Consider the following 26,930-nt stretch of genomic DNA (forward strand, 5'->3'; position numbering starts at 1 on the left):
TTGTCAGACCACCATGAATGTGGGAGGGCCTGAGGAAGTCAGGCTTTTGTAGACTATTGGAAGAGCCTGGGATATTCTTTTTAACTTACTTTTTATTTTTATCTAACTTACAGATGCAACTGTTTTAAATAGTCAAACAGTTTTCAAAGCTTATAAAAATCAGTAGCTTTTGCAGAGCACTCCCACCCCCATATTCTGATCTTGGAGGCCCAACTCATTCCTTAATATCAATGCTGTTTGTCTTGGGTTTAATGACTTGTTATTTGGACTGTTTGCTCATTTTTTCCTTGCAATGATTATTTTAACCCCAAACTTCCACCCAAATGTATAATCTTCTTGCAATATATTCAGACATATCTGAGTTTCTACCATTTTCATCTTCTTAAATAAATTTTTCTTTGAACATTTTGACCTGTTCCATTCTGGACAGGTTGTTTTTGACTCCCACTGTGCAGTTACTGTCTTGGGATCTCCATCCTGTGAATTCCCTGCACGTCTCTCCAGGATCCCATATCTTCTTTCTTGGTTCATTCTTCTTATGTAGGAAAAGATACATGAGAGGTAAAGTATTTGAGATCTTGTGTGTCTGAAAATATCTTTATTTTCCTCTCACATTCGGTTGATTCTTCAGTTGAGTGTAGAGTTCTGGTAACTGTTCTACAGAAGTGTGAAAGTGTGGTGCTACTGTCCTTAAGCTTCAATGTTGTTCTTTAGAAGTCCCATGCTATTATGAATTCTAATCCTTATATTTGTAAGTCCTGTTTACCCCTTCGAGGCTTTGCATATGCTCTTTGAAGTTTTACTATGAGGTATCTTGGTATGGACTTATTTTTATTCACTGTGCTGGGCACTCAGTGAACTTTAAATCAGGAAAGTTTTCTTGAATTATTTCTTTGATGATTTCTACCCATTCTTTTCTCTGTCCCCTCTTTCTGGGAACTCTAATTTTTTAGATACTGAAGTTCCTGGACAGTATCTTTTCTACTTGATGTTTCATCTCTTAGTCTTTTGGCTCAAGATTTGGAAAGAATTGTTCAACTTTATTTTCCAGTCCTTTTATTATGTTTTTCATCACAACTCTTAATTTCCAAAAACCTTTTTTATCCTATGGATGCTCCTTCTTTTTAAAAAATAGCACCCTGTTCTTGTTTAATGAATACACTACCTTTATTTTCATGGAGAAATCAATATTAATTTATTTGAGTTTCTTTTCTTTGAATAATCTTTATTTTTATTGGTTTCTACTTTTTTATATTACACTAGTGGCCTGGTGCATGGATTCGTGCACATTGAAAGGAAATTAATTAGAAGAAATGTTTTAATATTGCTATTCACCCTTTCTCTATAATAGAAGTGTCAACCAAATTTACAATCGACAATGACAGATCTAAACACACGCCTGTGATTGGTGCCAGCAAGAGCTTTATATGTATCATGCATGCACAAGTCAACTTAGCGTTTTATATATAGAGAATAAACTTGCTTAATTAGACCTGCTTTCTGATGTGGCTAAACTTTTTCCAGCCCAGTGAAGCACCCCAACTTCTCTTTCAGATGACTGTCAGCAACACAGTAGTAAACATCAACATAAAGCAGATTATTATTGTAGGTCACGCAGGGAGAACAAAGGGTAAAATATTTAACTGCAGCAGTGTTTGACTACATTCTGCACAGTGAGAAAACCTGAAGTTATTTTTAAGGTCCACCATTTCTTACTTCTTTTTAGTCGGGTTAAGTTTCTAAACTTTCTAAATCTCCATTTTCCGGCTAATGAAAAGAAAATAGAATTCCACTGAGTCTCCTATCTATCTACTCCAGGACTTCTGTGAGGATAAAATGAGATGAGGATGGGAGAATGCTTCACAGACATTTGGGTAAAGCGTAAAATGTTTGCACCTGGCTACAAAGCAAGTTGTGTTCCTGGGCTGAGGAAACTCCAATGAGGCTAGTCGCTAGGGAGAGGAAGCCGGGCGTTGCTATGTGACATCATTACCTGGCGCCCACAATGACTGTTTGTGGGCTGGGCTGTGGGCTGCATTTTGTGCCATGGGGTCTTGGCAGCGTTGGCTACGATTTGGTGGGGTGTTGCTCAAGGGTGGTGGCGGGGCCTGTGTCCCCCTTGGGGGAAGCCGAGCATTGCTTTGTTGGTGCCAGGTCCATGGTGCCGTTTATTTTCAAATGGCCAGTGCGCGTCATGGCAGCTCCTGTGTTGAGTGCCTGCCCCCTGGTGGTCAGTGCATATCACAGCTACTGGTTGGATGGACATTTAGCCTTTTATATATATAGACAGATTCTCTCAGTAAAATTTTTGTCAAGGTGAAGAGGTAGATTCCTGGAACTTCCTACTCCATCTTATATGCAGATAAATTCCCGGTTAATCTCTCCCTAATCCAGTCCCGCACCCAAGACTTCCCTCTGAGATTTGGCAGTTTGTTGCATGCTTCAACTCCTGGGATAGCCATTTGTTGCTTGCGTCTCTACTAAAGTGTCCTCCCTCTTTTTGTTGGAAACAGGACACCTCTGTTGCTTCTCTCCGGAGACAGGGACTAAGGAGTGTATGAGGGCCTTGCCAGCTGGCCGCTACTACTGTAGCTCTACAGGTTATCCTGTAGGCTGCCAGGTATCCTCCTACTCCTTGAGTCCACCCCCGAAGTGATTTCTATCTTTCGCAGTAGTCTTCTCTTGCCAGCTTTTTGGGTTGGGATATTTTCCTTCAGATATATCCCGCCATCTATTGTAAACCTTTCTCACAATCTGTGGGTCATCAAAAGCACACTCCCCAAGCCCATTTTACATTATTATATACAGTATTTGTTAAAATTTCCTGCCATTTCTAAGAGTTGGGAGTATGAAGTGAATGCTAGGACATTCATGTGTGTGCTTCATCACTTGGCTTAGTTTCTCACATTACATTTTCATCTAATTCTCTCCTGATTAGATTATGAGAGCTGCCATTTCTCATAGGTCATGCACTTTGGTCTTCAGGATCTGTCCAAGTTTTCTACATCGGAACTACTCAAAGTCTCAAATTATGTTCCTTCAAATCAGCACATCAGAATCCCTGGAGGTGAGGCCATTTCCCTGGGTATTCCTCTGCACACTCAATTTTGAAAAGTGCTGCTCTACACTACTTCAGTAGCAATCCCAGAACCAGATTTTAATCTCTAGTCATAATCTGAATATAGGGTGTCCCCAAAAACGTATACACACACTTTGAATAATTATAAAGGCAGTGTTTATTAAAATACATTTCATTTTAAAATAAATGTATATAATACATTTCAAAACTGAGCTATGAGCTGTTAAAGTGAGTATACATTTTTGGGGACAACCTGTATTTTAAGGAAACATGATGGAATTACATTTTATTAATGAATTCCTATAAATTGCTAGTTTAGCTATATTGTTTTCTTGATCATCAACAGTAAAAATCTCAGATATTTTTTTCAAACTACACAATAATTTTCTTATGTATAAACAGTTTGTCTTTTCTCCTCAAATATTCACCTTCTCTAAAATCCACTTCTTGTTCTTTACCGCTTATTCTTTACCTAAATAACTGAGTCTCTTCAACATTTACCTTCCACAGTGCTCTAACATCTTTCTCTAACTCACTATCAAAGTAGTTTTTCCACCTAAATGGATGTTTTTGAGTCCATCATCTAAGTTGTGACAAAAAGACATATTGAGCTTGAGTTGTAAATACCTTAAATTTTTGGAATATGAGTTTACTGGGTGGGCTAGGAGAGGGGGTAAGTTGTTATTGTTGTATATGTGTGTGAGAGATGAGTGTTTGAGAGTTATGTGTGCTCATAACAAATCCAGAACTCTGAAATAAAGAAGCAGGGAGAGTGTATTGGTCTTGTCCTTCCTCCTCGATTTATCAGTCCTCCTCTCTAAATGACTACTAACAAGTGCAACTTCTCTCTCACTCTCTTAAAAGAAAGGAGGAGCATCAGCAACTATCACTGGTGACTGGGTGGGTGGAAAAGATGACCTTGGCAACAGGGCATTTATCAGTCAGAAGAAGGCTGCTGACTGTATCTCCCAATTGCGGTGACAGATCCAAGATAACTTTCCTGGAAAAATTCTAAAGTCTTACGTAAACTTAGGTAATTCTTGGTTCTACCAAAATGCAGGTAGGCCAACTGGGAATCTGATTGGTTTCCACGTGCTCATGGCCCTCATGGCTCCTTTTGGTCTGCAGCACGGAGATCCAACTCCACAGGAGCCATGTGGTGCTTTACAGACTAGATTACACTGAGCATTAGGTCTTGATTGACAGCCAGAGCAGCACTTCCAAATGATATCTGCACAAGAATTCAACTGCAGAAGGCTCAACGGCAACCACAGACAGCTGGAAACACCCTCCCCACGTGGGTGCACTGGAGCTGCCAAAACACAGAACAGCATGATACACTGACGATGTTCAGAGAGGCCAGGATGCCGCTCCTTCTGGACGGTGTGTAGCAAAGAACAAGAGAGAGTTTAAACATTCTGTCACTGAGTTGTTGATTTTACTTGGTGGTAAGTGAAATTCTATTTAAAATGCTATGACAAGACCATATATCAGGGCTTTAAAAATAATGCAGAAAGAAACTAAACAGATTTTCCTGTTTGTTTGTTGTTGTTGTTTTGTTTCTCTGACAATTTATATATCAAAGTTATAAGATTAATTTCTATACTTTCTATCAGGCTTTTGAATCTTTTGAAATGAACTTTAAACATCTGAGTGGCGAAAAGTGAAAAAATGTATGAATGCCCTCTATTAAAAAAGAGAAAGAAAAATTCTGTAGCCTTGTTTATAAGGGGTTTAAGTTTGGGGGCCTCTTGGCTGCTTGAACACTTATGGTCATACTTGTGGAAAGAAAGTAATGATGAAATTCAAGTGTCATAAATAATGGAAGTATCTGGAGAGTCAAGTGTACAAGAAGTAGTTTGACCTATGCAGTATTCTGACTCAACATTTTTTATTTTTAAACCTTAAAAATGTACAGATAAGCCCTGGCTGGTTTGGCTTAGTGAACAGAGCATTGCCCTGTGGACTGAAGGGTCCCGAGTTCAATTCTGGTTAAGGGCACATGCCTGGGTTGTGGCTCAATCCCCAGTAGGGGACTTGCAGGAGGCAGCCAATCACTGATTCTCTCTCATCATTGATGTTTCTCTCTCTCTCTCCCTTCCCCTCTGAAATCAATTAAGATATCCTATCTAATAATAGACAAACATGGTAATTGACCATACCTTTTCTATGCCTCCCATTGGCTAATCAACAAGATATGCAAATTAACCACCAACAAAGATGGTGGTTAATTTGCATACATAGGCGCGAAGCAGTGGAGTGAAGACTGAAGGTGGCTCCAGCCAGAGCAAAGGCCTGGGTCCCAGGTCCTGGGTCCCTGAGGAAAACTGGTGCCGGCAGCCAGGGGAAGGGAAGGCCTATTGCACGAATCTTTTGTATATATATAAATCTTTTTGTATATATATAAAAGTATAGATAACATCAGGTATGTAGAATAGATTTATATATTATTAATACATATTTTAATTACTATACTATAACAGCAACAACTATAATGGCTCCAGTATGTTTAATAGCTCTTTCAATGTTATCATGATGTATTCTACTACCTGATTTCATAAAATCAGTTTTTTATGTGAGGCATGAGCATACATTGGTTGAATTTATACTAGTAATTCACTAGAGAATTGTGGACTTACAGAGTTCTGAGTCTTACACAAGCTTTTACAGATCCAGGTTCTTTTATGGATGGAGAACAGAGCTTCCTGGCTTTATGTCTTAAAAATAAGACTTTAAAAGCTCATAAAGAGACTCAAATGTATGCTGGGTATCAAATTGCTTTTTAAATTCAATCTTTTGATAAGAATAATTGAACCTAATCCAAGAGATTGAATTTCTCTTAAAACTATATGTGGGCTAAATACATTAAAAAACAAACAAACAAAAAGAAAAACACCAAAAACAAACAAACAAACAAAAACCCCGCAAGAAATTTATCTTATTGAATTCTAAAATTATTTCTAAAAAAGCAAAGGACTCCATAGTAAACATCAATTACAGCAAATTAGGAATGTATCAGATGTACCAGTGTGCAGAGAACGTTCCACTAGCACAGACATCTCATATTCTTGGTAAATTTGCTAAAAATTTTACTAACTACATCACAGTTTTGCTTTGACTAAGAATGTCTTCAACTATTCACCAAGTTAACTGCCACTTTATCCTTGCTGCTACTGTCAGTGGGGTGCCAACATGGGCACCTTCAATAGACTGTGCTCCTTACCATGGAACTTGTCCATATTGTTTCTGAAAAATAAACATCCTTCATGAAGAAACAGTGATGAATTAAGGGATGAACTTGTCCCCCAAAATGGCCCAATCTGGCACAAATGGAAGTTTTTCAGCATAAAGGGCATTTCAGCTAATATCTTCCATCAGGATCTCCTGATTATGGTCAGTAGAATTTGGACACCTTTCTGAACTACTGTCTTCTTCTGTCCAAAAATGAGAAAATGAGTATTACCTTTTTGTTTTCAATATTTTACTAAGTAACACTACATTGCAGTTTTTATTTTTTTTAAATATATATATTTTATTGATTTTTTACAGAGAGGAAGGGAGAGGGATAGAGAGTTAGAAACATCGATGAGAGAGAAACATCCATCAGCTGCCTCCTGCACACCCCCCACTGGGGATGTGCCTGCAACTAAGGTACATGCCCTTGACCGGAATCGAACCTGGGACCCTTCAGTCCGCAGGCTGATGCTCTATCCACTGGGCCAAACTGGTTAGGGCTACATTGTAGTTTTTAAAAGTTTAATTCTAAAATACTGATGATGTACAGAAAAACAGAGAACTACTATATCAACTACAGAGTGGGGCAAAAGTAGGTTTGCAGTTGTGAGTATGCGAAAGTTTATTCTTGTATTATTAATTATTGTATTATTTTCAATATGAACAAATGTAAACCTACTTCTGCCCTACCTTATATGTACCCATTGCTCAGACTTTGCAGTAACATTTTATTAATATGTTTATATGATATTTTAAAGAAATAAAATGTTTCATTTACAGTTGAAACACCCTGCTCCTATCCCATTCCTTCTTCTACTCCCCAGAAGCAGATCCTTTGGTCTAGCTTCAAGACTTTCACTTTATAAGTATGTATTGTTTTGAGTGTTTTAAATTTTCATATAAGTAAAGATATATTATGGTTATGTTTTTGCAACTTCATTGCTATTCTTTCCATGTATCTATGTCTGGCTCTATGTCAGTACCAAACTTTTGATGACTGTAGCTTTGTAATGTTTTTAAATCAGGAAGTGTGAGGCCTTACGCTTTGTTTTTCAATACTGTTTTGGCTATTTAGGTGCTTTAAGGTTCTACATGAATTTTAGGATGTTTTTTCCGACTTCTGCAAAAGAAAAATAACTGAATCTCTTTAACAATTATTTTTGGGTAGTATGGACTGCTTTGGGTAGTATAAACATTAAGTCTTCCAGTCCATGAACATAGGATACCTTTTCATCTATTTGTGTCATTTAATTTTTTTTCTTTTTAAATGCATTTTTTATTGTTGATAGTATTACAGGTATCTCCCATTCCTCCTCCCAGCCCTAACCCACCCTCCAGGTCTTCATTTGATTTCTTTCACCAATGTGTTGTAGTTTGCAGTGTATATCTCCTTGACTAAGTTTATTCCTCGGTATTTTGCCTGTTTTGAGGCAACTGTAAATGGGCTTTTAAAAAAAATTTTCTTTTTGAATTGCTCATTGTTAGTGCATAGAAACATATCTGATGTTTGAATGTTGATTTTTTATATACTGCAACTTTACTGAATTTATTAATTTTAATAGTTTTCTGTAGAATCTTTGGGGTTTTCTACATATAAAATCTTATCATCTACAAACAGAGGACGTTTTATGTCTTTCTTCTAAATTTAGATGCCTTCTATTTCTGTCTTGTCTAATTGCTCTGGCTAAGAGGTCCAGTACTATGATGAAAAGTGGTGGGAGAGGGTATCCTCGCGTTGTTCCTGATTTAGAAGCTTTCAGTCTTTCACCATTGAGTATGATGTTAGCTGTGGGCTCTTCACATATGTTCTTTATTATGTTGAGGTAATTTCCTTGTATTCCTAGTTTGCTGAAAGTTCTTATCATGAAAGGGTTCAAACTGAATTTTATCAAATTGTTTTTCTGTATGAATTGAAATTATGTGGTACTGTCCATCATCCTGTTAATATGGTGTATTATACTGATTGATTTTTGTATGTTGAACCATCCTTGCATGCTAAGAATAAACCCCACTTGGTCATTGTACTTAATCTGTTTTTATGCATTATTGAGTTTGGTTTGCTAGTATTTCATTAAAGGTGGTAATTTGTTTGTGTGGGTTTTTTTTTTTGCCTCAATATTCATCTTTGATTTTTTCTATTGTTTTTCTATTCTTTATTTAGTTTATTTCTGCTCTAGTCTTTATTATTTTATTCCTTCTGCTACTTTTGGATTTTGTTTGTTCTTATTTTCCTAGTTTCTTGAGGTATAAACTTAGGCTGTTTATTTGAGATCTTTCTTCTTTTTTAATGAAGGCATTTACTACTATATATTTTCCTCCTAGTACTGTTTCCTGCACCCTGTCATTTTTGGTATAATTTTTTTTTTCATTTGTCTCAAGATATTTTCCAATATCCCTTGTGATTGTTCTTTGATCCACTGATTGTTCAAGAATGTGTTGTTTAATTTGCATGTATATGTGAATTTTCCCATTTTTCTCCTATTAGTGATTTTTAGTTTCATACTATCATGGTTGAAAAAGATACTTGGCATGATTTCAATCTTAAATTTGTTAGAACTTGTTTTGTGGCCTAACATGTGATCCATCCTGGAGAGCATTCTGTGTGTGTGCTTGAGAAGAATGTGTATCCTGCTATTATTGGGTAGAGTGTTCTGTGTATATCTACAAGGTCTAAATGATCTACAATGTTTTCCAAATCCTCTGTATTCTTATTCATCTTTGGTCCGGATGATCTGTATATTATTTAAGGTGGGTATTGAAATCTCCTATGATTATTGTGTTACTTTTTATTTTTCCCTTTAACCCTATCAATGTATGCTTCATATATTTTGGTGTTCTGCTGTTAGTGCATATATATTTATAGTTGTTATAGAGGCCTGGTGCACGACATTCGTGCACTGGCGGGAGGGGCGGGTCACGGGGGGGTGGAGGGCTCAGCCTGGCCTGTGCCCTCTCGCAGTCCAGGACCCTCGGGAGATGTCTGCCTGCCAGCTCAGGCCCACTCCACAGGGAGTTGGCCTAATCTGGCAGGCAGACATCACCCAAGGGGTCCTCAGCACTGCCATGGAGGCAAGAGAGGCTCCTGCCACCACCGAGGCAGTGCTAAGGAGCAGTGAGCCTGGCTTCAGGCTGAGTGGCACTCCGGCTGTGGGAGGGCACTGACCACTGGGGGCAGCTCCTGCATTGAGCGTCTGCCCCCTGGTGGTCAGTGTGCATCATAGTGACCAGTCATTCCGCTGTTCAGTTGATTTGCATGTTAGCCTTTTATTATATAGGATATCTTCCTGGTAAGTTGATCATTTGTCATTATATAATGCTCTTCTTTGTCTCTTGTAATAATTTTTGATATAAACTACATTTTGTTTAATATAAGCATGGCCATATCTGCTCTCTTGTGCTTGCCATTTGTATGGAATATATTTTTTCATCCATTTACTTTCAGCTTATGTATATCCTGACATCTAAAATGAGTCTTGTAGACAGCAGACGGTTGAGCCTTGTTTTTTAGAATCCATTCAGCTATGCTATGCCTTTTGATTAGAGAAATTAATCCATTTACATTCAAGTAATTACCGATAGAGAAGGATTTACTACTGCCATTTCATTGTTTTCTGTATGTCTGGTAGTTATTTTGATCCTTTTTCTCTCTCTCGCAGACCTTCCTTTGTGTTTCACTGATTTTTTTAAAATAGTGATATACTTTGATTCTTTTCACTTTCCTTTGTGCAGCTTCTGTAGTTTTTTTTTATTTGTTTTGTTTTGTTTTATCATGGGATTTGGTAAGATACCTCGTGGTTATAACAATCTATTTTAAACTGATAACAATTTAAGTTGCCTACAAAAAAATTTATTCTTTATATCTCCTCCCATGTTTTGTGTTATTGATGTCATAAGTTATATGTCTTTATATTTTGTATCCATTCACATAGTTTTACAGTTATGGTTCTTTTTTATACTTTTTTTTAAAAATATATTTTATTGATTTTTTTTTTTAGAGAGAGGAAGGGAGAGTGATAGAGAGTCAGAAACATCGATGAGAGAGAAACATCGATCAGCTGCCTCCTGCACACCCTCCAAGGGGATGTGCCCGCAACCAAGGTACATGCCCTTGACTGGAATCGAACCTAGGACCCTTCAGTCCGCAGGCCAATGCTCTATCCACTGAGCCAAACCGGTTAGGGCATCTTTTTTATACTTTTATCATTTAAATTTTATTACAGAATTAAAAGTAATTTATGAACCAATATTACGTTATTATAGGATTTTGTATTTGCTTATATATTTGTCTTTACCAGAGTTGGGTGCTGTCCCCTATTCATGCTGACCTGAGCCAACCTCCTGTCTATAGCACTCCCGTTCTCTGGTGCTGCAAAAAGCAGTGAGTTCTAACGCTCCACTGTCGCCAGGCATTGGAAGTACGGCGGTGCCCTGTCAGTGATCAGGCAAGACAAGTACTAGTCCCTCAGGCAGCCCCACAAAAGCCAGAACATTGGACACACTCCACTCTTCTCTTTCCCTTACAAGGGAGAAGCCACAAGCTGGACTTCCCCTCCCAATCACACCAAGCTGGGCTGGCTTAGGGGAAGGGCTGTTGTAGTTTATATGACATGGGTTTCTTTCCTGTTTCAATATGGCTATTCTTGACTTTGAGCCTGCCTGGGATATTATGACTTCTAATCAGTTTCTGGAGTTCTCATAAAGGCCCTTTGACCCATATACTATTGTTAAGTCAGTGTTTCTCAGGGGGTTGGGGGGGGGGGGTGCTGCGGGGGGAGGAGGAAGCAAGGTCTGGTGCTTCCTATTCTGCTATCCTGCTGATGTCACTCCTGAAGAATTTTTTAAATGTTTATTTTTATGCAGTTTGCCTCATTTGTAAAAACCTGCTTATATTTCTTGTTCATTTCCATACTGGAGTGTTTGTCTCTTTATAATTCATTTGCAGGAGGCATTTCTATATTTGTCTGTTTTATAGGTTGCAGATATCTTCCAGAGAGAGAGGGAGGGAGGGAGGGAGGGAGGGAGGGAGGGAGGGAGGGAGGGAGAGAGAGAGAGAGAGTTAGTTAGTTAGTTTTAATTTATTCTCATCTAAGTTTTAAAAAATCATCAACTTGCCCTGGCTGGGTGGCTCAGTTGGTTGGAGCATTGTCCTGTACACCAACAGGTTGCAGATTCAATTCCCAGTCAGGACACATACCTAGGTTGAGGTTTAATCCCTGGTGGGGGTGCGTGTGGGAGGCAACTGATCGATGTTTCTCTCTCACATCAATGTTTCGAGCTCTTTCTCCCTCCTCTTCCTCTCTCTCTAAAATTAATAAAACAAATTTAAGGTAAGATAGGAATTTGTAAAAAAAAAAAAAAAGTGATATCTTTGAAGTGCAATAAAGTGAGTCACAGCAAAAAAAAAATAAAGTATACATTTTGATGAAAAAAATAATAAAATAAAAATTAATAAAGCGTATCATTGGGTGAGGCTAAATAAATAAATAAAACCATGTTTTGAGATTTGGTATAGGGTATACATACAAATTGCCTTCTATTTTTTCAAGTTCCCTTTAATAAATTTTTAAGTTTATTACTCAAAAGACCCATTATTCAACATTCACCACAAAGCTAAATCAAAATCCTTACCTAGTATTTAAATAAGTGACTGTAAATGCTTTCCATGCACCCCAGGGATTCATCTTATATTTTTAGATATACTTTATATACCACAAAATGCACATATTTAAAATGTACAATCCAAAGATTTTTAATAAATTATTGAGTTGGACAACAATCATCATCTACTTTTAGAACATTTCCATCTTTTGTGTTCATTTGTAGGAAATCCCTGTTCCTACCTCTAGCCACAGGCAACAACATATATATAGATTTGCATATTCTGGACATTTTATAAAAAAATGGAATCATACAATGTGTGTTCTTTTATGACTGACTTCTTTCACTAAGCATGTTTTTGAGGTTCACACGTGCTGCAGCATGAATCAGTAGCTTGCTCCTTTTTCTTAGGAATAATATTCTATTGTATGCACATAGCATACTTGGTTTATCCAATCATAAGTTGATGGATATTTGGGTTGCCTCCACTTTTTGTCTATTATGAACAATGCTGCTATAAACATTTATATACCAGTATTCATGTTCTTGAAATAAGCCATTTGTATACATTTTTTGGTGACATGTATTCCAATCTTTTGCCAGTTTTTAAACTGGGTTATTTGTCTTATTACTGGATTCTTTATATATTCGGAGTTTGACCCCTTTATCAGATGTGCAATTTCATAATACTTTCTCAGTTTATGACTTGTTTTTTCATTTTTTTCAATGGTGGTAACATATAATTTTTATTAAAATACCCTAATTTTTATTAAAATAATTAAAAATACCCGTTCCCTTGTCAATGGTCCTTTGGATTATTTTTGGTTTTGAACTATTACAACTAAAACAGCTATGAATATTTATACAGAAATATTTGTGAATACCTATGTTTTCACTTGTCATGAGTAAAAACTCAAAAATGGAATTGGTGGGTCATATGGTAAGTTTATGTTTAACTTTATATTAAACTGCCACACTGTTTACAAAAATGTTTATATTATGCACATTCTCCCAAACAGTTTATGAAAGATCCGGTAATTTCATATCCTTTCCAACACATGCTAATGTGTCTTACATTTTAGTCATTTGAGAGAGTTTATGGATGGTATCACAATTGTTTTTTCTTCAAGTTTAATTTCTTTTATTGCAATAAAACATACATAATAGTTATTATTTTAACCATTTGTAAGTGGTAACCATTCAGTGGCATTAAATACATTCACAAACTGTGTACCCATCACCACAATCTATACCCAAAGCTTTTCCTCATCCCCTCCAAAAACTATGTACCTATTAAACAATCACTTCACTCCCTCTTGACACTTATAATCTACTAGAGACCTGATGCATGAAATTCATGCAAGGGCCTTGGCCCCCCTGCCATGGCGGCCACCTCTGCCTTGGCCCCCACCCGCCACAGCTTTGTCCGAAAGGAAGGACATCCAGTCTAATTAGCATATTATGCTTTTATTATTATAGATAGCCTGCTTTCTGTCACTATTAATTTGCCTATTCTAGGTATCTCATATAAGTGGAATCATACACTATCTATCCTTCTGTGTCTTGCTTCTCTAAGCATGATGTTTTCAAAGTCTATCCATGTTCTTGCATATATACAATTTTTATTCCTTTTTATGGCTGAATAGTATTGTAATGTATTTGTAAACCACATTTTGTTTCTCTGTTCATCCGTTGATAGGCACTTGGGTTACTATAAACTTGGTGTACAGGTATCTAAGCCCCTGCTTTCATTTCTTTTGAATATGTACTTAGGAGTAGAATTGTTGGGTCTTATGGTTATTCTGCATTTAACTTTAAAAAAATATATATCTATTTTTAATTTATTTCTGAGAGGGGAAGAGAGAGAGATCAATGATAGAAGAATCACTGACCGGCTGCCTCCTGCATGCCCCACACTGGGTATTCGATCCCGCAACCTGGACATCTAGGCATGTGCCCTGACTGGGAATCGAACCGTGACCTCCTAGTTCATAGTTCAACACTCAACCACTGAGCCATGTTGGCTGGGCTGTATTTAATTTTTTGAGGAACTGCCAAACTGTTTTCCACAGTGGCTGTACTTTTTTCCATTCCCACCTGCAAAACACAAGGGTTCTACCTGCTCTATATTTTCACCAAGATTTGTTAGTTTTCATTTTTGTTTGTTTTTTTTAAATTACAGCTATCCTAGTAGGTGTGATATGGTATCCCACTGTGATTTCGATAGGCATTTCCCTAATAATTACTGATGTTGAGCATCTTTTCATGTGTTTATTGGCCTGTTGTACATATTCCTGGGAGCAATGTCTAGTCAAGTCTCTTGGCCATTTTTTAAAAATTTAATTTTATAATATTGAATTTTAGGAAGTCTTTACACATTCTGGGTGTATGATTTCAATATATGATTTCCAATCTACTCATTCAGTTGGTTGTCTTTTTGCTTTCTTGATAATATCCTATGATTCATAAAACTTCTTAATTTGAATGAAGTCCGAGTTATCTAGCTTTTTTATTGTTGTGCTTTTGATGTCATATCCAAAAAATCACTGCCAAATCCAATGTAATGAAGATTTTCTCATGTTTTTGCCTAAGAATTTTATAGTTTACTTTAAGGGTTAGAATCAGGGGTGGGCAAACTTTTTGACTCGAGGGCCACAATGGGTTCTTAAACTGGACCGGAGGGCCGGAACAAAAGCATGGATGGAGTGTTTGTGTGAACTAATATAAATTCAAAGTAAACATCATTACATAAAAGGGTACGGTCTTTTTTTTTTTAGTTTTATTCATTTCAAACGGGCCGTAGTTTGCCCACGGCTGGGTTAGATGCAAAGGATTTCTAAGTCTGAGAGCAAACACCATACCTGATAGAGCTTTCACCGGCAATAGCTTTACAAGAAATCACAACGTGCCTTGGTCCCTAGATTCTTTTAGTGAATGACTTGTTAAAAATAAAATGTTCACCAATGAAAACAACTTTGAATTCTTTCTCATAGTGAAGAAACATTTTATAATGTGATTAACTGCTATTTAATTTGTCTGACTCTTTGATTTGTTTAGTCTAAATTTTGGAATATCGTTTCTTAAAATAGTCATATAAGTCATATGTGCACATCAAGTGTCTGCTGTCTTGTAAACATCCTGGTTGTGTGTGTGTGTAAATGATACACACACATGGAGCTGAGCACTTGTTCTGTGTTCCCTACTGTATATGGAGGGCTTTTTACTCCATAGGAGCATGTGACAAATTACACAATTTATTGCCTTATGAAAGTTGAGAACAGGGGTTAAAAAAGAAAGTTTGTAAAATTCACCAATTTTCCATGTATTCAACTAAAATAATCTTTCCACAATGGATATAACTATAATTATGAACATGCATTTCCTAAGAATTATAACTTTTTCTCTCATAACCAAACATACATTTTGAAACTTGAGAAGAGGGCTGTTTAGTTCCACACCTACCGCCTCTGAGTGTTAAATCCATTAAGATGATTCTCTCTGAGTTCAGACACTAATGATAAAACCATCTGTAAAACAAAATCAGTTGCAGGTTAACTCGCACTGCAAACAGGATGACATCAGTTCTATTTTCCTGATGTGAGTGGTATTTCCGTTGAGATTCCCTACCCTCTTCCGCCAGCTCTCTCCTTGTACTTTGTCAAAGTGAAAAGAGGCAGTGCCAACTTATTTACTAATAATTTGGATTTTGCGTTTACTGCCTGTTATTCTGAATTCCTACTTAAGCAGATTCCTACTTCAACAAGACAGATCAGTAATTTCCTAAGAATTAAAACCGAACCCATTAAAAATAAAACCACGTTAGAGTTACTTTATTTTTCTTTCTTAATTTAATCTTTATTTTTTATTCATGTATAAAGCATCCAAAAGACCAGAATAGTTAAATATTGAAAAATCTCCTAACAGTTTTTAGAAGAGCTATGTTAAGATCAAAATTAAAACTTCTTCAATCTAGCTAAAATTAAAGGCAGAAGAATACATAGCTTTAATACTAAGATGTAAATATATAGTAGTATTTACAAGGTTGTTATTACATTTTATTTTTGCTTTAGCACAAAATTCCTATCATGCCATTTTAAATACAAAATTTGTCTAACAATGAAAGACTGTATTTACACTGGTTAACGAATTTCTTCTCCTAAAAATCTTTGAGAGGATAAATGAAATGTGTTAAGAGACAGAGAAGTTGGTTGATTTAGAATAACCTCTCCTGGCTTCCTTCTTCTTTCCCATAACCTCCCATCTCACATTTCTTCCTTACATGGCCATAAGTCCGCCCAACGTAAGAAGAGATAAACATAGAAAAGTTAAACATCTCCTCTGGAGAAGTGATATACTTCCATTTATTCTTTTTGCTGGTGATATATTAACCAATGAAAATGTTAATACTAATAAGTTAAAAATACTCACATTTTTTAGCAAACCAGGATAATAATCTGCAGGTGCATACCCAAGACTTTGAGTAAAAAGACCAACTTCTTTTATATCAAATCTGAATGCTGAAAGTATATGAGATAACAACCCCTAAAAACATGAACACAAAGAGAAAAAAGTTCTTAAATGTGAATGCAAGTGCCTCTTATGTTTAATGCCTAGAGTCAGGGTCATTTGTAAATGAGTAATCTTAATGTGCCCTTATATTCAGCTCACTTTGATTTAATGTATAAAGAAGAAATAGCCCGGCCAGCGTGGCTCAGTTCGATTTCTGGTCAGGGCACATGCCTGGGTTGCGGGCTCAATCCCCAGTAGGGGGCGGGCTGAAGGCAGCCAATCAATGGTTCTCTCTCATCATTGATGTTTCTCTCTCCCTCTCCCTTCCTCTCTGAAATCAATAAAAACATTCATAAAAAGAAGAAATAAGTTAGTAATACAATTATTAAATTCAAAGTCAATTTAAACAAATGTTAACAGTGAAACAAAAATATATAAAGAACAGTGATTTAACCATATTGAGAATGTAATCTTTATTGGTTTTAAATTCAGCAAAATATTTTTATCAGAATAGATGATAATCAAATGACAAACACATTAATCACTAGGGAAAGGAAAGATTATGTGAAAAATAGTGCAGAGAAAACTTTGAAAAAAATTAGATTCCTACCTAATGCTACTCATCAAAATATACTTGAATTTAACATAAATTCAAGAGGTCAATGTAAAAATGAAATGAAATAATAAACAAGAAGAAAATATAAGTGCTTTTCACATGTCTAAGTGGGGAAGAACTTTGTAAACTGAATATCAAGGAAGCAAATAATTGATTATTCTAAATAAAAATAAAAACTTTTGTTTTTCATAAAATAAGTATAAACCAGGAATATTGACTACAAATAATTCAGATCATATGTAATCAAAGTAATACCCAAAATATCAAATGACAAACACTGAGTATAAAATGAGTATAAACAGATAATTCATAAGAGAAAATACAAATGCCCGAGAAACACATGAATAAATGCTCACCCTCATAATCAAAGTGGGTAAATTTAAATATCAACATACCAACATTTACTTTTTCACTTAACACATTAAAGGTTTTACAGATATGAATACCTAATTAATACTAATCTGGGTTCTCGGAAACAAGTACTCAGGGTGAGCCATGGGAAGATATAAATGAGCATCCACGCATCAGTGGGCCTGTGGCACACTGAGGCACCCACAGAGAGCGGAGCAAGCGGAACAGTCTACAGTACACCCTCAAGCTCAGACTGCCAGCGCTATGTCTGCCCAGAGGTTGGTAACCTGAACAAAGGCGCCTTATAGATTGATAGATGCCTGACTTACAGAAAGCAACTTGAGGCAATATGATAAGGCTTTAAAAGCATTCAAAACTTTTAATATATCTGGCTTACATTTAAGGAAATAAATCCAAATATGACAATGGGACTATGCTCAAAGATGTTCATTACAGTGCTATTTCTCATTAGTGATGTCTAACAGCAGGGAATGATTAATTTACAGTGTCTCACACAGTGGCTCATTGTATAAGCCATTAAAATGTTTATGAAAAATTTATAACAGCATTTTAAATGTTTATATTATCACTAGAAGCCTGGTGCCCTCTCACAGTCTGGGACCCCTCAGGAGATAACGACCTGCTGGCTTAGGCCTGCTCCTGGGTGGCAGAGGGCAGGCCCAATCCCTAGGTGCAGCCCCTGGTCGGGCTTAGAGCAGGGCCGATTGGGGAGCTGGGGCGCCATCCCCTGTCATGCACAGAGCAGGGCAGATTGTGAGGTTGCGATGCCACCCTCAGTCACTCTCAGGGTAGGGCCGATTGGGGGGTTGGGGCACCGCCCCCTGTCACACTCAAGGCAGAGTCGATGGAGGTTGTGGCACCACCCCGTCACGCACAGAGCAGGGCCAATCAGGGGGTTGGAGCGATGCCCCCTGTCACGCACAGAGCAGGGCCCATCAGGGGGGTTGGGGCTCTGTACCCTGTCATGCACAGAGCAGGGTCAATCAGGGGGTTGGGGAGCTCCCCTCTGTCATGCACAGAGCAGGGCCGATCAGGGGGTTGAGGAGCTCCCCCCTGTCACTCACAGAGTAGGGCCGATAGGGGAGTTGGGGCACCACCCCCTGTCACACTCAGGGCAGGGCGGATCAGGGGGTTGGGGTGCCGCCACTCTCACACTCAGGGCAGGGCCGATGGGGAGGTTATGGCTCTACCCCGTCACACACAGAGCAGAGCCCGTTGGGGGGGGGTTGGGGCGCCGCACCTTGTCACACACAGAGCAGGGCCGATCAGGGGGTTGAGGCGCCGCACCCTGTCACACACAGAGCCGCAGGGCGATTAGGGGGTTGGGGAGCTCCCCCCTATCAGGCACAGAGCAGGGCTGATCAGGGGATTGAGGCGCCTTCCCCTGTCACGAACAGAGCAGGGCGGATACGGAGGTTGTGGCCCTGCCCCCTGTCACACACATAGCCACAGGGCAATCAGGGGGTTTGGGCGCTCCCCACTGTCACACTGATCCCGGTGCCGGGAGGCCTCGCGGCTCCGCTGATCCCGGTGCTGGGAGGCATATTACCCTTTTACTATATAGAATAGAGGCCTGGTGCATGGGTGGGGCTGGCTGGTTTGCCCTGAAGGGTGTCCTGGATCAGGGTGGGGGTCCCCACTGGGGTGCCTGGCCAGCCTGGGTGAGGGGCTGAGGGCTGTTTTCAGGCTGGGACTGAAGCTCCCAACTAATCGTTTTTTTCTTTTTTTCTTTTTTATTCTGGGCCAGGTTTAGCTCTGGCTCCAGCTCTGAGGCCTCTGCTGCTGAAAGCAGGTATCTGGTTTGTTTGCGTTCTATAATCAAAACAATGTATAACTCCAGCTCTGAGATCCTGGCCAGCTGAAAGCAGGTTTCTGGAGTTTTGTTTAGCTTCTATATTTGTTACAATGTTTCTTAAACTGCAAGTTCAGAGGCTGGCAAGGCAGGCGGGGAATGTTGGAGTCCGTCACTGAAGCAAGCAAGCCTCATGTTCACTTCCAGCTGCCTGGCTGCCGGCCGCCATCTTGGCTGGCAGTTAATCTGCATATCGCCCTGATTAGCCAATGGGAAGGGTAGCGGTCGAACGCTAATTACCATGTTTCTCTTTTATTAGATAGGATGTTAAATGAAGAAAGATGTAAAATTTTATACACAGAAAAGATCACATCAATCCACACATGAAATAATCCATAAAAATAATCTATACATGAGAATGAAAAAATAATGAAAGAAAGTGTCACCAAATGTTAACAGCCTCTAGGGTGGTGCTATATATTCTTTCTTCTTCCTACTTTAATATACTTTCCACTTTCCTATATGTGAATGTACTGCTTTTATAATCAAGAAAGAATAATTTTTTTGAAAAAGTGTATTTGAAAACATTTTTTTACAACAAAAGAAACTTTACTTAAAAATACAGACATGGATGCTTGAAAAAGCTCTTTAGTTAACTGTGTATATAAATGAAAAAATTAATAACATTAATATAACAGATCTAAACATGAATACACTGGCTAAACAAATGGACTTAAAATGGAAACGAATCTTAAAACTCTGCTATTCTCTGGAGGAATATTTACCTTCTGTTTTTCTTATTCTTTACAAGACAGATTACATACTACGAATATGAAGTTTCTTATATTAATGACAGACTTTAAAAATAGCCAACATGACAAATGTCACCTGCGTTTTCTGTTTAACTCCACACTGATGCCCAGAGGGAGGCTCTTGGTCCTCAGCTCTCCAGCATCAGCTCTCGGCCCCACCCAGGCCAAGAACACTCAGTCACAATGAGGAGGACCTTAGAGAGAACCGCTTCTACCTCCACATTCTTTATTAGTTAAAGGCAGGGAAGAACTGAGAAAGGGAGAGAGAGAAGTAAAATGCTATTATATAGGAAACATTTTTCTTCCTTTTCCCCCTGAAACCTAGTGGTCACAATACTGAGAACAGGCTCCTGGTCACTGTTCTTGCTGTCTTTTCCAGGGGAAACTCGATCCCCAGAGAGGGCACTCGCTGCTTAATGCTCTAAGTCTAAGGCTTCTGACAAAAGAGAGGGGCAGGAGGTCTAGGCCAGGCCAGGATCCACCAAAGAGAAAGACAGAAACCACCCCCTCCTGGAGAGGCAGCCGGGCGGACAGAGGCGGGGACACCTGGATGAGCCGGCGCAGGCCTGGATTGAAGACACTGTGTCTTCTGCCAGAGACAGCATTCAGGCTGAGAACTGGGACTGATGGGACAGTCTCTTCTTTAACAGCTTTATTGAGATATAACTCATATACCATAAAATTCTCCCATTTTAAAGTGTACAGCCCAGTGGTTTTCAGTATATTCCCAGGGAAATAGTCATTTTACATTTTTTAAATCCTGCACTACATTTTATAAGTACACTAGAAGCCCAGTGCAAGAATTCAAGCACGGGTGGGGTCCCTCTGGGTGGCCTGTAGGGATCGGGCCAAAAGCCACAGTCCAACGCTGCCTGCAGCTCCTACCTGCCGCTCCTGCTCATCCCGGCTCCACTGTGCCTGCCGTGGGCTCCCGCCCAATCAGTCGCGATCCAGAGAGGCTTGCTCTGCTGCAGCAGTGCTCGCCAGCCATGGGCCCTGTGTCTGGCGCCCTCCCAAGGGGAGTGGCCTGCGGGATCGGGCTGAAACCAACTCTCCAACATCTCCCACGGGGTCCCAGATTGCGAGAGGGCGCAGGTCAGGCTGAGGGACCCCACTAGGGCTCCAGGGCGTGTCCAGCCCATCTTGCTCAGGCCCGATTGGCTGGACCCCAGCAGCAAGCTAACCTACAAGTTGCAGCATCTGCCCCCTGGTGGTCAGTGCACGTTATAGTGAGCGGTTGAGCAGCCTTAGCATATCATTAGCATATTACACCTTTGATTGGTTGGTTGTTCTGCCTTTCAGTCTATTTGCAGAGTACCCTTTTATTATATAGGATATTACAAGATAAAACAAATATGTGCATATAAATGTGTGAGCTCACACACAAATAGGCATGCAGACAGTCACATCGAGGGAAGAGCCCAGGGCGAGCACCACTAATGTGTCCTGGACTCCTTTCAATTTTATCATAAACTATTTCACAATGATGTAAAATAAATTGAAAATGCTGCCCCCCATTAACCGTAATCATGCATTGGAAACACCCACGAGACCTCTGTGCCGCCTCTCCTTCTCCCCACAATCCTGAGGAGTCTCCAGGAGGAAGGGTCCACTGCAGACCTGGCATGCACCCTCCCGTGTGGATTGTGGTACTTCCTCCATGAGCTCAGAATCGCTCAGTAGCCTCAAAACAGGACTCCAGGCAACATTACCGAGGAACACAGGTTCAAACTGCTGTCCCTAAATGAGATCCCATCCACTGTTTTCAAATTAGCAAAGATCACAGCAAGTTAACAAAGCAGCTTTGAGATAGTACTACTCAGTGAAGATATTATGATTAAAGTTTCCTGCAGATATACATTTCCATGTAAAACATAATTTACAAAGAATGCATCCACAGGAGAGGGAGAAAAACAGGACGTTTACAGCGTTAACGTGAACTTATGAAGTCTAAGATAACGCAGAGGCTCCTGGTTAGCATGGGAAAGGCTGGATGGAAGCCACTGCATGTTAACTGTCCTTTTTTCCTTCCAGTTCAAAGATGTCCTTTATGGAAACGGAGAGCAAACAGGAGCTGATGACAGCCCAGGAGAGTCCATCGCTCAGCTATTTTCAAACACTTAAGTGCAGTCTGGGTGAGAGCAAGGAGTGTGGTGAGGGCGGCAAAGCCAGGAGAGGTAAATGGCAGCCAGGGGTCATCCTTTGAGGGCGGAGCTTCCTGGAGGATTTGCCTAGTTTACCACAGCAGGAAGCACAGGTGGTGCACTCAGCAAGGGGCACTGGGCCTGACCCCCGTGTTGGGGGCAATGCAGGTGGTGTGGTAAAGGGAAGACCAGCCAGGCCTGGTCTGCCACATGCCACACATCCATGTGTAGGTACCCACACCAGACCAGGCAGGGGAGGGAGGAGGCTGAGCTGGATTTGAAAACTTGGTGGCCAGGGGCTCAGTCGGGGTAGTTTGGGTCATTCTGATGCTAGATGGAGGGGGGATGGAACTGGAAGTGATTAGCCTTCTGCCACCAGACTTTTGGCATTCTATTTAAAAAAACAAAAACACACATTTAAAGCTGTTCAGGAAGCTGTTCAAAGAAAGTTACAAATAGCAACTCATTTAATCCCCACAGCCTATAGCAGTGATGGCAAACCTATGACACGCGTGTCAGAGGTGACACGCGAACTCATTTTTTTGGTTGATTTTTCTTTGTTAAATGGCATTTAAATATATAAAATAAATATTAAAAATATAAGTCTTGTTTTACTATGGTTGCAAATATCAAAAGATTTCTATATGTGACACGGCACCAGAGTTAAGTTAGGGTTTTTCAAAATGCTGACACGCCGAGCTCTAAAGGTTCGCCATCACTGGCCTACAGGGTAGGTACTATTGCTGAATCTGTTAGATGAGCAAACTGGCACACACAGAGCTTAGTAACATGCCCAAGGCTGGTTACACTAAACCACCTTAAAAGGAACCTCCCTGCATCCTCTCTGCAGGAGGCAGCTGGAATCCTTGTTTTGATTTGTTTTTTTAAACAATGCAAATCTAATTGGTCCTCAGCTGAAGGCCCTTTGGGGGCCCTTTAAGGCTCCCAACTATTCTTAGATGAAGCCCAAACTAGTTCCCAAAGCCCTACCTGGGGCTGACTTTCCCTGTGTGAGGCCCCTGAGGGCCACAGGTCTTCAGCCACTCAAGGCTTCAGTCTGGTCTAGTCCCTCTGCAGGGAGAGCTCTCAGCCCCTGCATCCCCGTGAGTGTGGCTGCTTGAGGGAATTCTAATAGTTATGACTACTAAAATTTATTGAGTGCTCACTATTGTGTGAAGCATTGTGCTAAGCTTTCTAAGTATGACACCTCCCTTAAAAGTCAGTTTTTAATAAAATTCAATTAAGCAAAGTTTCAATTAAGCCACCTATAAAAGATGGCTGCATCATAATGTACATGATTGACCCTTAACAAATTAAAGCACAAAGGACTACAGACTCAGCTGGGATAAAGGTAGTGTAGTGTGTGTACAATAGGCGGACCAGGGTCAGTTAAGGTTGTGGGTCTAAAGGAAAACCATGCCAAGGCTTTCGCCCGAGCCTCCAAGAGGCACTCACATCCTGTGCCTTGGGACCAATACAAGCGGTGGGGGCTTCCCATAACTGCATGGATTACTTTGGTAGCCATGCCAGTGAAAGTTAAAAAAAAAAAAAAATCCCCAAACCTAGGACATTCAACAGATTCAGAAGGTGTGATGAGGGAGTGTAAATAATTTCTGAGTAATGTTTAAAATAGCCATAAACAGTTCCCTAGAGAGTATCCACACACCTGCATTAGACAAGCTGACTGTAACACTTAAGGTCTTGGAAACATAAAAATAACTTAATTGGGAGACGTGTCCTGGCCCAAATTTCCAAATGATATTGTTAGAAACTGATTTTTTAAACATTAAATATTACAAAAATCAGTTCCCCAGCCCACCTCCTGCCCTGTTAAAAAACCACCGACCTCCACCATAATGCTCAGTGTCGGCAGGGAGGTGGTGAGGGGGCACTCTTGCTGCTGGGAGCTCACATTTGTGAAGCTTTTCTAGGAACTCACTTATGACATGTAGCCAAAGCATGAAAAATGGTATCCTTTTATTCAGTAGTTTTATTTCCAATAATACATCCTAAGGAAAGATTTAATTCATAGCAGCATTACTTGTAACAGTGAAAAACTAGAAGAACTAAAGAACCCAACAACATTGGACTGGTTGAATTCATTATGGTTTATCCAACAGTGTGAATCATATAAAAAAACCATTTAATAACACAGGAAAATACAATGCAACATTAGTTTGAAACATAAGGTGTAAAACTATATGGTCCATGTGATTTTAATTTTGTATGCACAAAAAAATACTGGGAATAAACTTTACGAATAGTTAGCATATATTATTTCTAGGAGTAATTTAAAATGTCTTCTTCAAAATACCTGTATTTCTAAAGTTACAATTACTATATCTTACTTTTATCATAAAATAATGTTTTGTAAAATGAAATGACTTACTTTAATTTATGAATCCCCCCCCCCCCAATTCCCTAAAACAAATTGCTATGGAGGGCCATACGAGTTTTATCCCTGGATAAAATAAGCATGGGCCCTGGGAAAGAACATAGTGAGACTTGGCTACGGTTAGATAATTTCAAAACAGACACCTTAAACTTTAGACCTCCAAATCTCTCTTTTAAAGCAAACTTAAAGGGGGAGAGGAGGTAGGAAGAGGTGGAGGAGGGTATGGGGGGACAAATGGGGATGGGAGACTTGAATTGGGGATGGGAGACTGCAGACACACAATACAGTGTACAGATGATGTGTTCTGGAACTGCGCACCTGCAACCTGTATAATTTTGTTAACCAATGTCACCTTAATAAAATTCAATAAAAAGGAAACAAACAAACAAAAAAAAACCCCTTAAAAATTGATAAGCACTTACTGCCAATAATAACATTTTTACTGCCATCTAGTGGCAAACAGTCTAAACACAAAACCATTAAATATTCTGTAGGCATTGGCTTCTGGACAAAAATTAATTCCTACAGTCATATAATAGATTTTATGATAAATGCTGACAGAACAAACTTGGAGACACTCTACTTCAATTCCCTCACTTTACTGATGAGGAACTGGGGTTCTGAATACATGAATCTATAACCACAAAAAGCAAGTAGGTGTAAATGAATTTCAAGGGCATAAAGAAACATGCAAATATATCACCCTGACTTGTGATCTAAAATCCTTCAAGGATGGAAAAGTGCGGGAACCAATACAACTATATGTAAAACATTTTAAGCCTAATTTTGATTCATGTAGGAATTTTGAGAACTCTGCTAATGGTTGAAAAGTCATTTAAAAATGCTTCTACCATGAAGGTGAACTTTCAAGGAGAAGTCTTAAATCAGGGGAAATCCACTGCCTTGCTTTCATGTGTTCTTTTCTGTCCTCGCCTCACCATAACTGCTCCATCTTGTACCAGCAGCAGGCGTTTAGGAAAGCTGGAGCAGGGAGGCGGCTGTGGTTTGGCACAGGGTCTGGGTGTGGAATAAAGGCTGTGCTTTTGCTCAGGCAACGGACTAGGAGAGCCAAACTGTGGTCAATATTCTTGAACTGAGACTGAGCACATATTTTGTGCTTCTCCAAACAATTTCTTCAGCTAATCATTAAAGTCTTTTAGAATTGCCACCACTTTGGTCTCTAATGCACCTATCTCTTTATACATAACTAGAGGCCCGGTGCACGAAATTCATGAGCGGGCAGGGGGGCGTCCCTCAGCCCAGCCTGCCCCCTCTGACAGTCTGGAAGCCCTCAGGGGAGGTCCTACTGACAACTTAGGCCTCCCTCTGCGGTAGGCAACCGGGCTGATCAGGGGAAGGCGCCACCCCCATCACCCCGCTGCTACTGCCACAGCCAGCTGCTGCAGCCACCAAGGTGTTTTCATCAACACAGACTCTAGTCCCTTCACCAAGAAAAAATGACAACTTTCTTTAGGCATTTTCAAGATGTCTCTTTCATAGGATATGACATTTCTTTCTTTCTTTTTTTTTTTTTTTTTTTTTATCTTCACATGAGGATATTTTCCCATTGATTTTTAGAGAGCGTGGAAGAAAGAGGGAAAGACAGAGAGAAACATCAATGTGAGAGAGGCACACTTCGATTGGTTGCCTCCTGCATGAGCCCTGACCTGGGTCCCGACCAGGGAGGAGCCTGCAACCTAGGTACATGCCCTTGATCAGAATCGAATCCAGCCCCCCTGGGAGTTTGTGTCTCCACTCCGGCCCCAGCATCCTAGCGCTGCGACCACGGGGCTGGGGCTGGGGGCCAGCCCCCCTCCAGATTTTTCTCTCTGGCTCCGGGCTTGGGCCACCCTGTCTGTTATTCTCTCAGGCTCTGGGCCCATGCCAGGCCCCTCCTCCTGAGCTGGTCATGACCATTATGGTGTCCTGGCCTAATTTGCATATATATATATGGTGACCTTGTTTGTAAACACGATTGCTTGTTCATTTATTCAACAACATGAGTTGATCTGTATTTAAGCTATTGGAGCAAGAACCCCTACAATATGATGAAGTGAGACAGTGATGGAAACAGCCATAATGTAAGACAGAATGTAGTATGTGCTATGAGGGGGTAAGACAGTCACTGTGAAAACAGAGGAAGTAATGATTAATTCCAACTGTAGGGTTTCAGAGTGCTTCCAAGGATGATTTCTGAGCTGATTCTGACAGACAAGGAGAGAAACAGTGAGGGAAGCAAGTACAGGCAAGAGAAAAGGACTGTGTGCCTGATGCTGGCTGGATGGACAGAGAAAACAAACTGAGAGGCAGGAGGGAGAGGCAGTGGGAAAGGGGCCATAGTGGTCAAGCAAAGACATGGAAAATGCTCCTGTCGCCCAA

General features: G+C 39.8%; 1 protein-coding gene across 2 annotated transcripts in view; it reads right to left on the reverse strand.

Annotated features, from left to right (window-relative positions):
* Positions 1–26,930, reverse strand: part of FANCC (FA complementation group C) — a 268,319-nt gene that overhangs the window by 59,085 nt on the left and 182,304 nt on the right. For both annotated transcript variants that reach the window (XM_036331404.1, XM_036331406.1), the window contains 2 exons: positions 16,340–16,453; positions 15,374–15,438 (listed from right to left, as the gene is read on the reverse strand). In XM_036331404.1, the coding sequence (XP_036187297.1) occupies positions 15,374–15,438; positions 16,340–16,453 (179 nt within the window). The remainder of the gene's footprint in view (positions 1–15,373; positions 15,439–16,339; positions 16,454–26,930) is intronic.

The sequence above is a fragment of the Myotis myotis genome, unplaced genomic scaffold, assembly GCF_014108235.1.
Source record: "Myotis myotis isolate mMyoMyo1 unplaced genomic scaffold, mMyoMyo1.p scaffold_m19_p_12, whole genome shotgun sequence".
In the NCBI taxonomy this organism is placed as follows: domain Eukaryota; kingdom Metazoa; phylum Chordata; class Mammalia; order Chiroptera; family Vespertilionidae; genus Myotis; species Myotis myotis.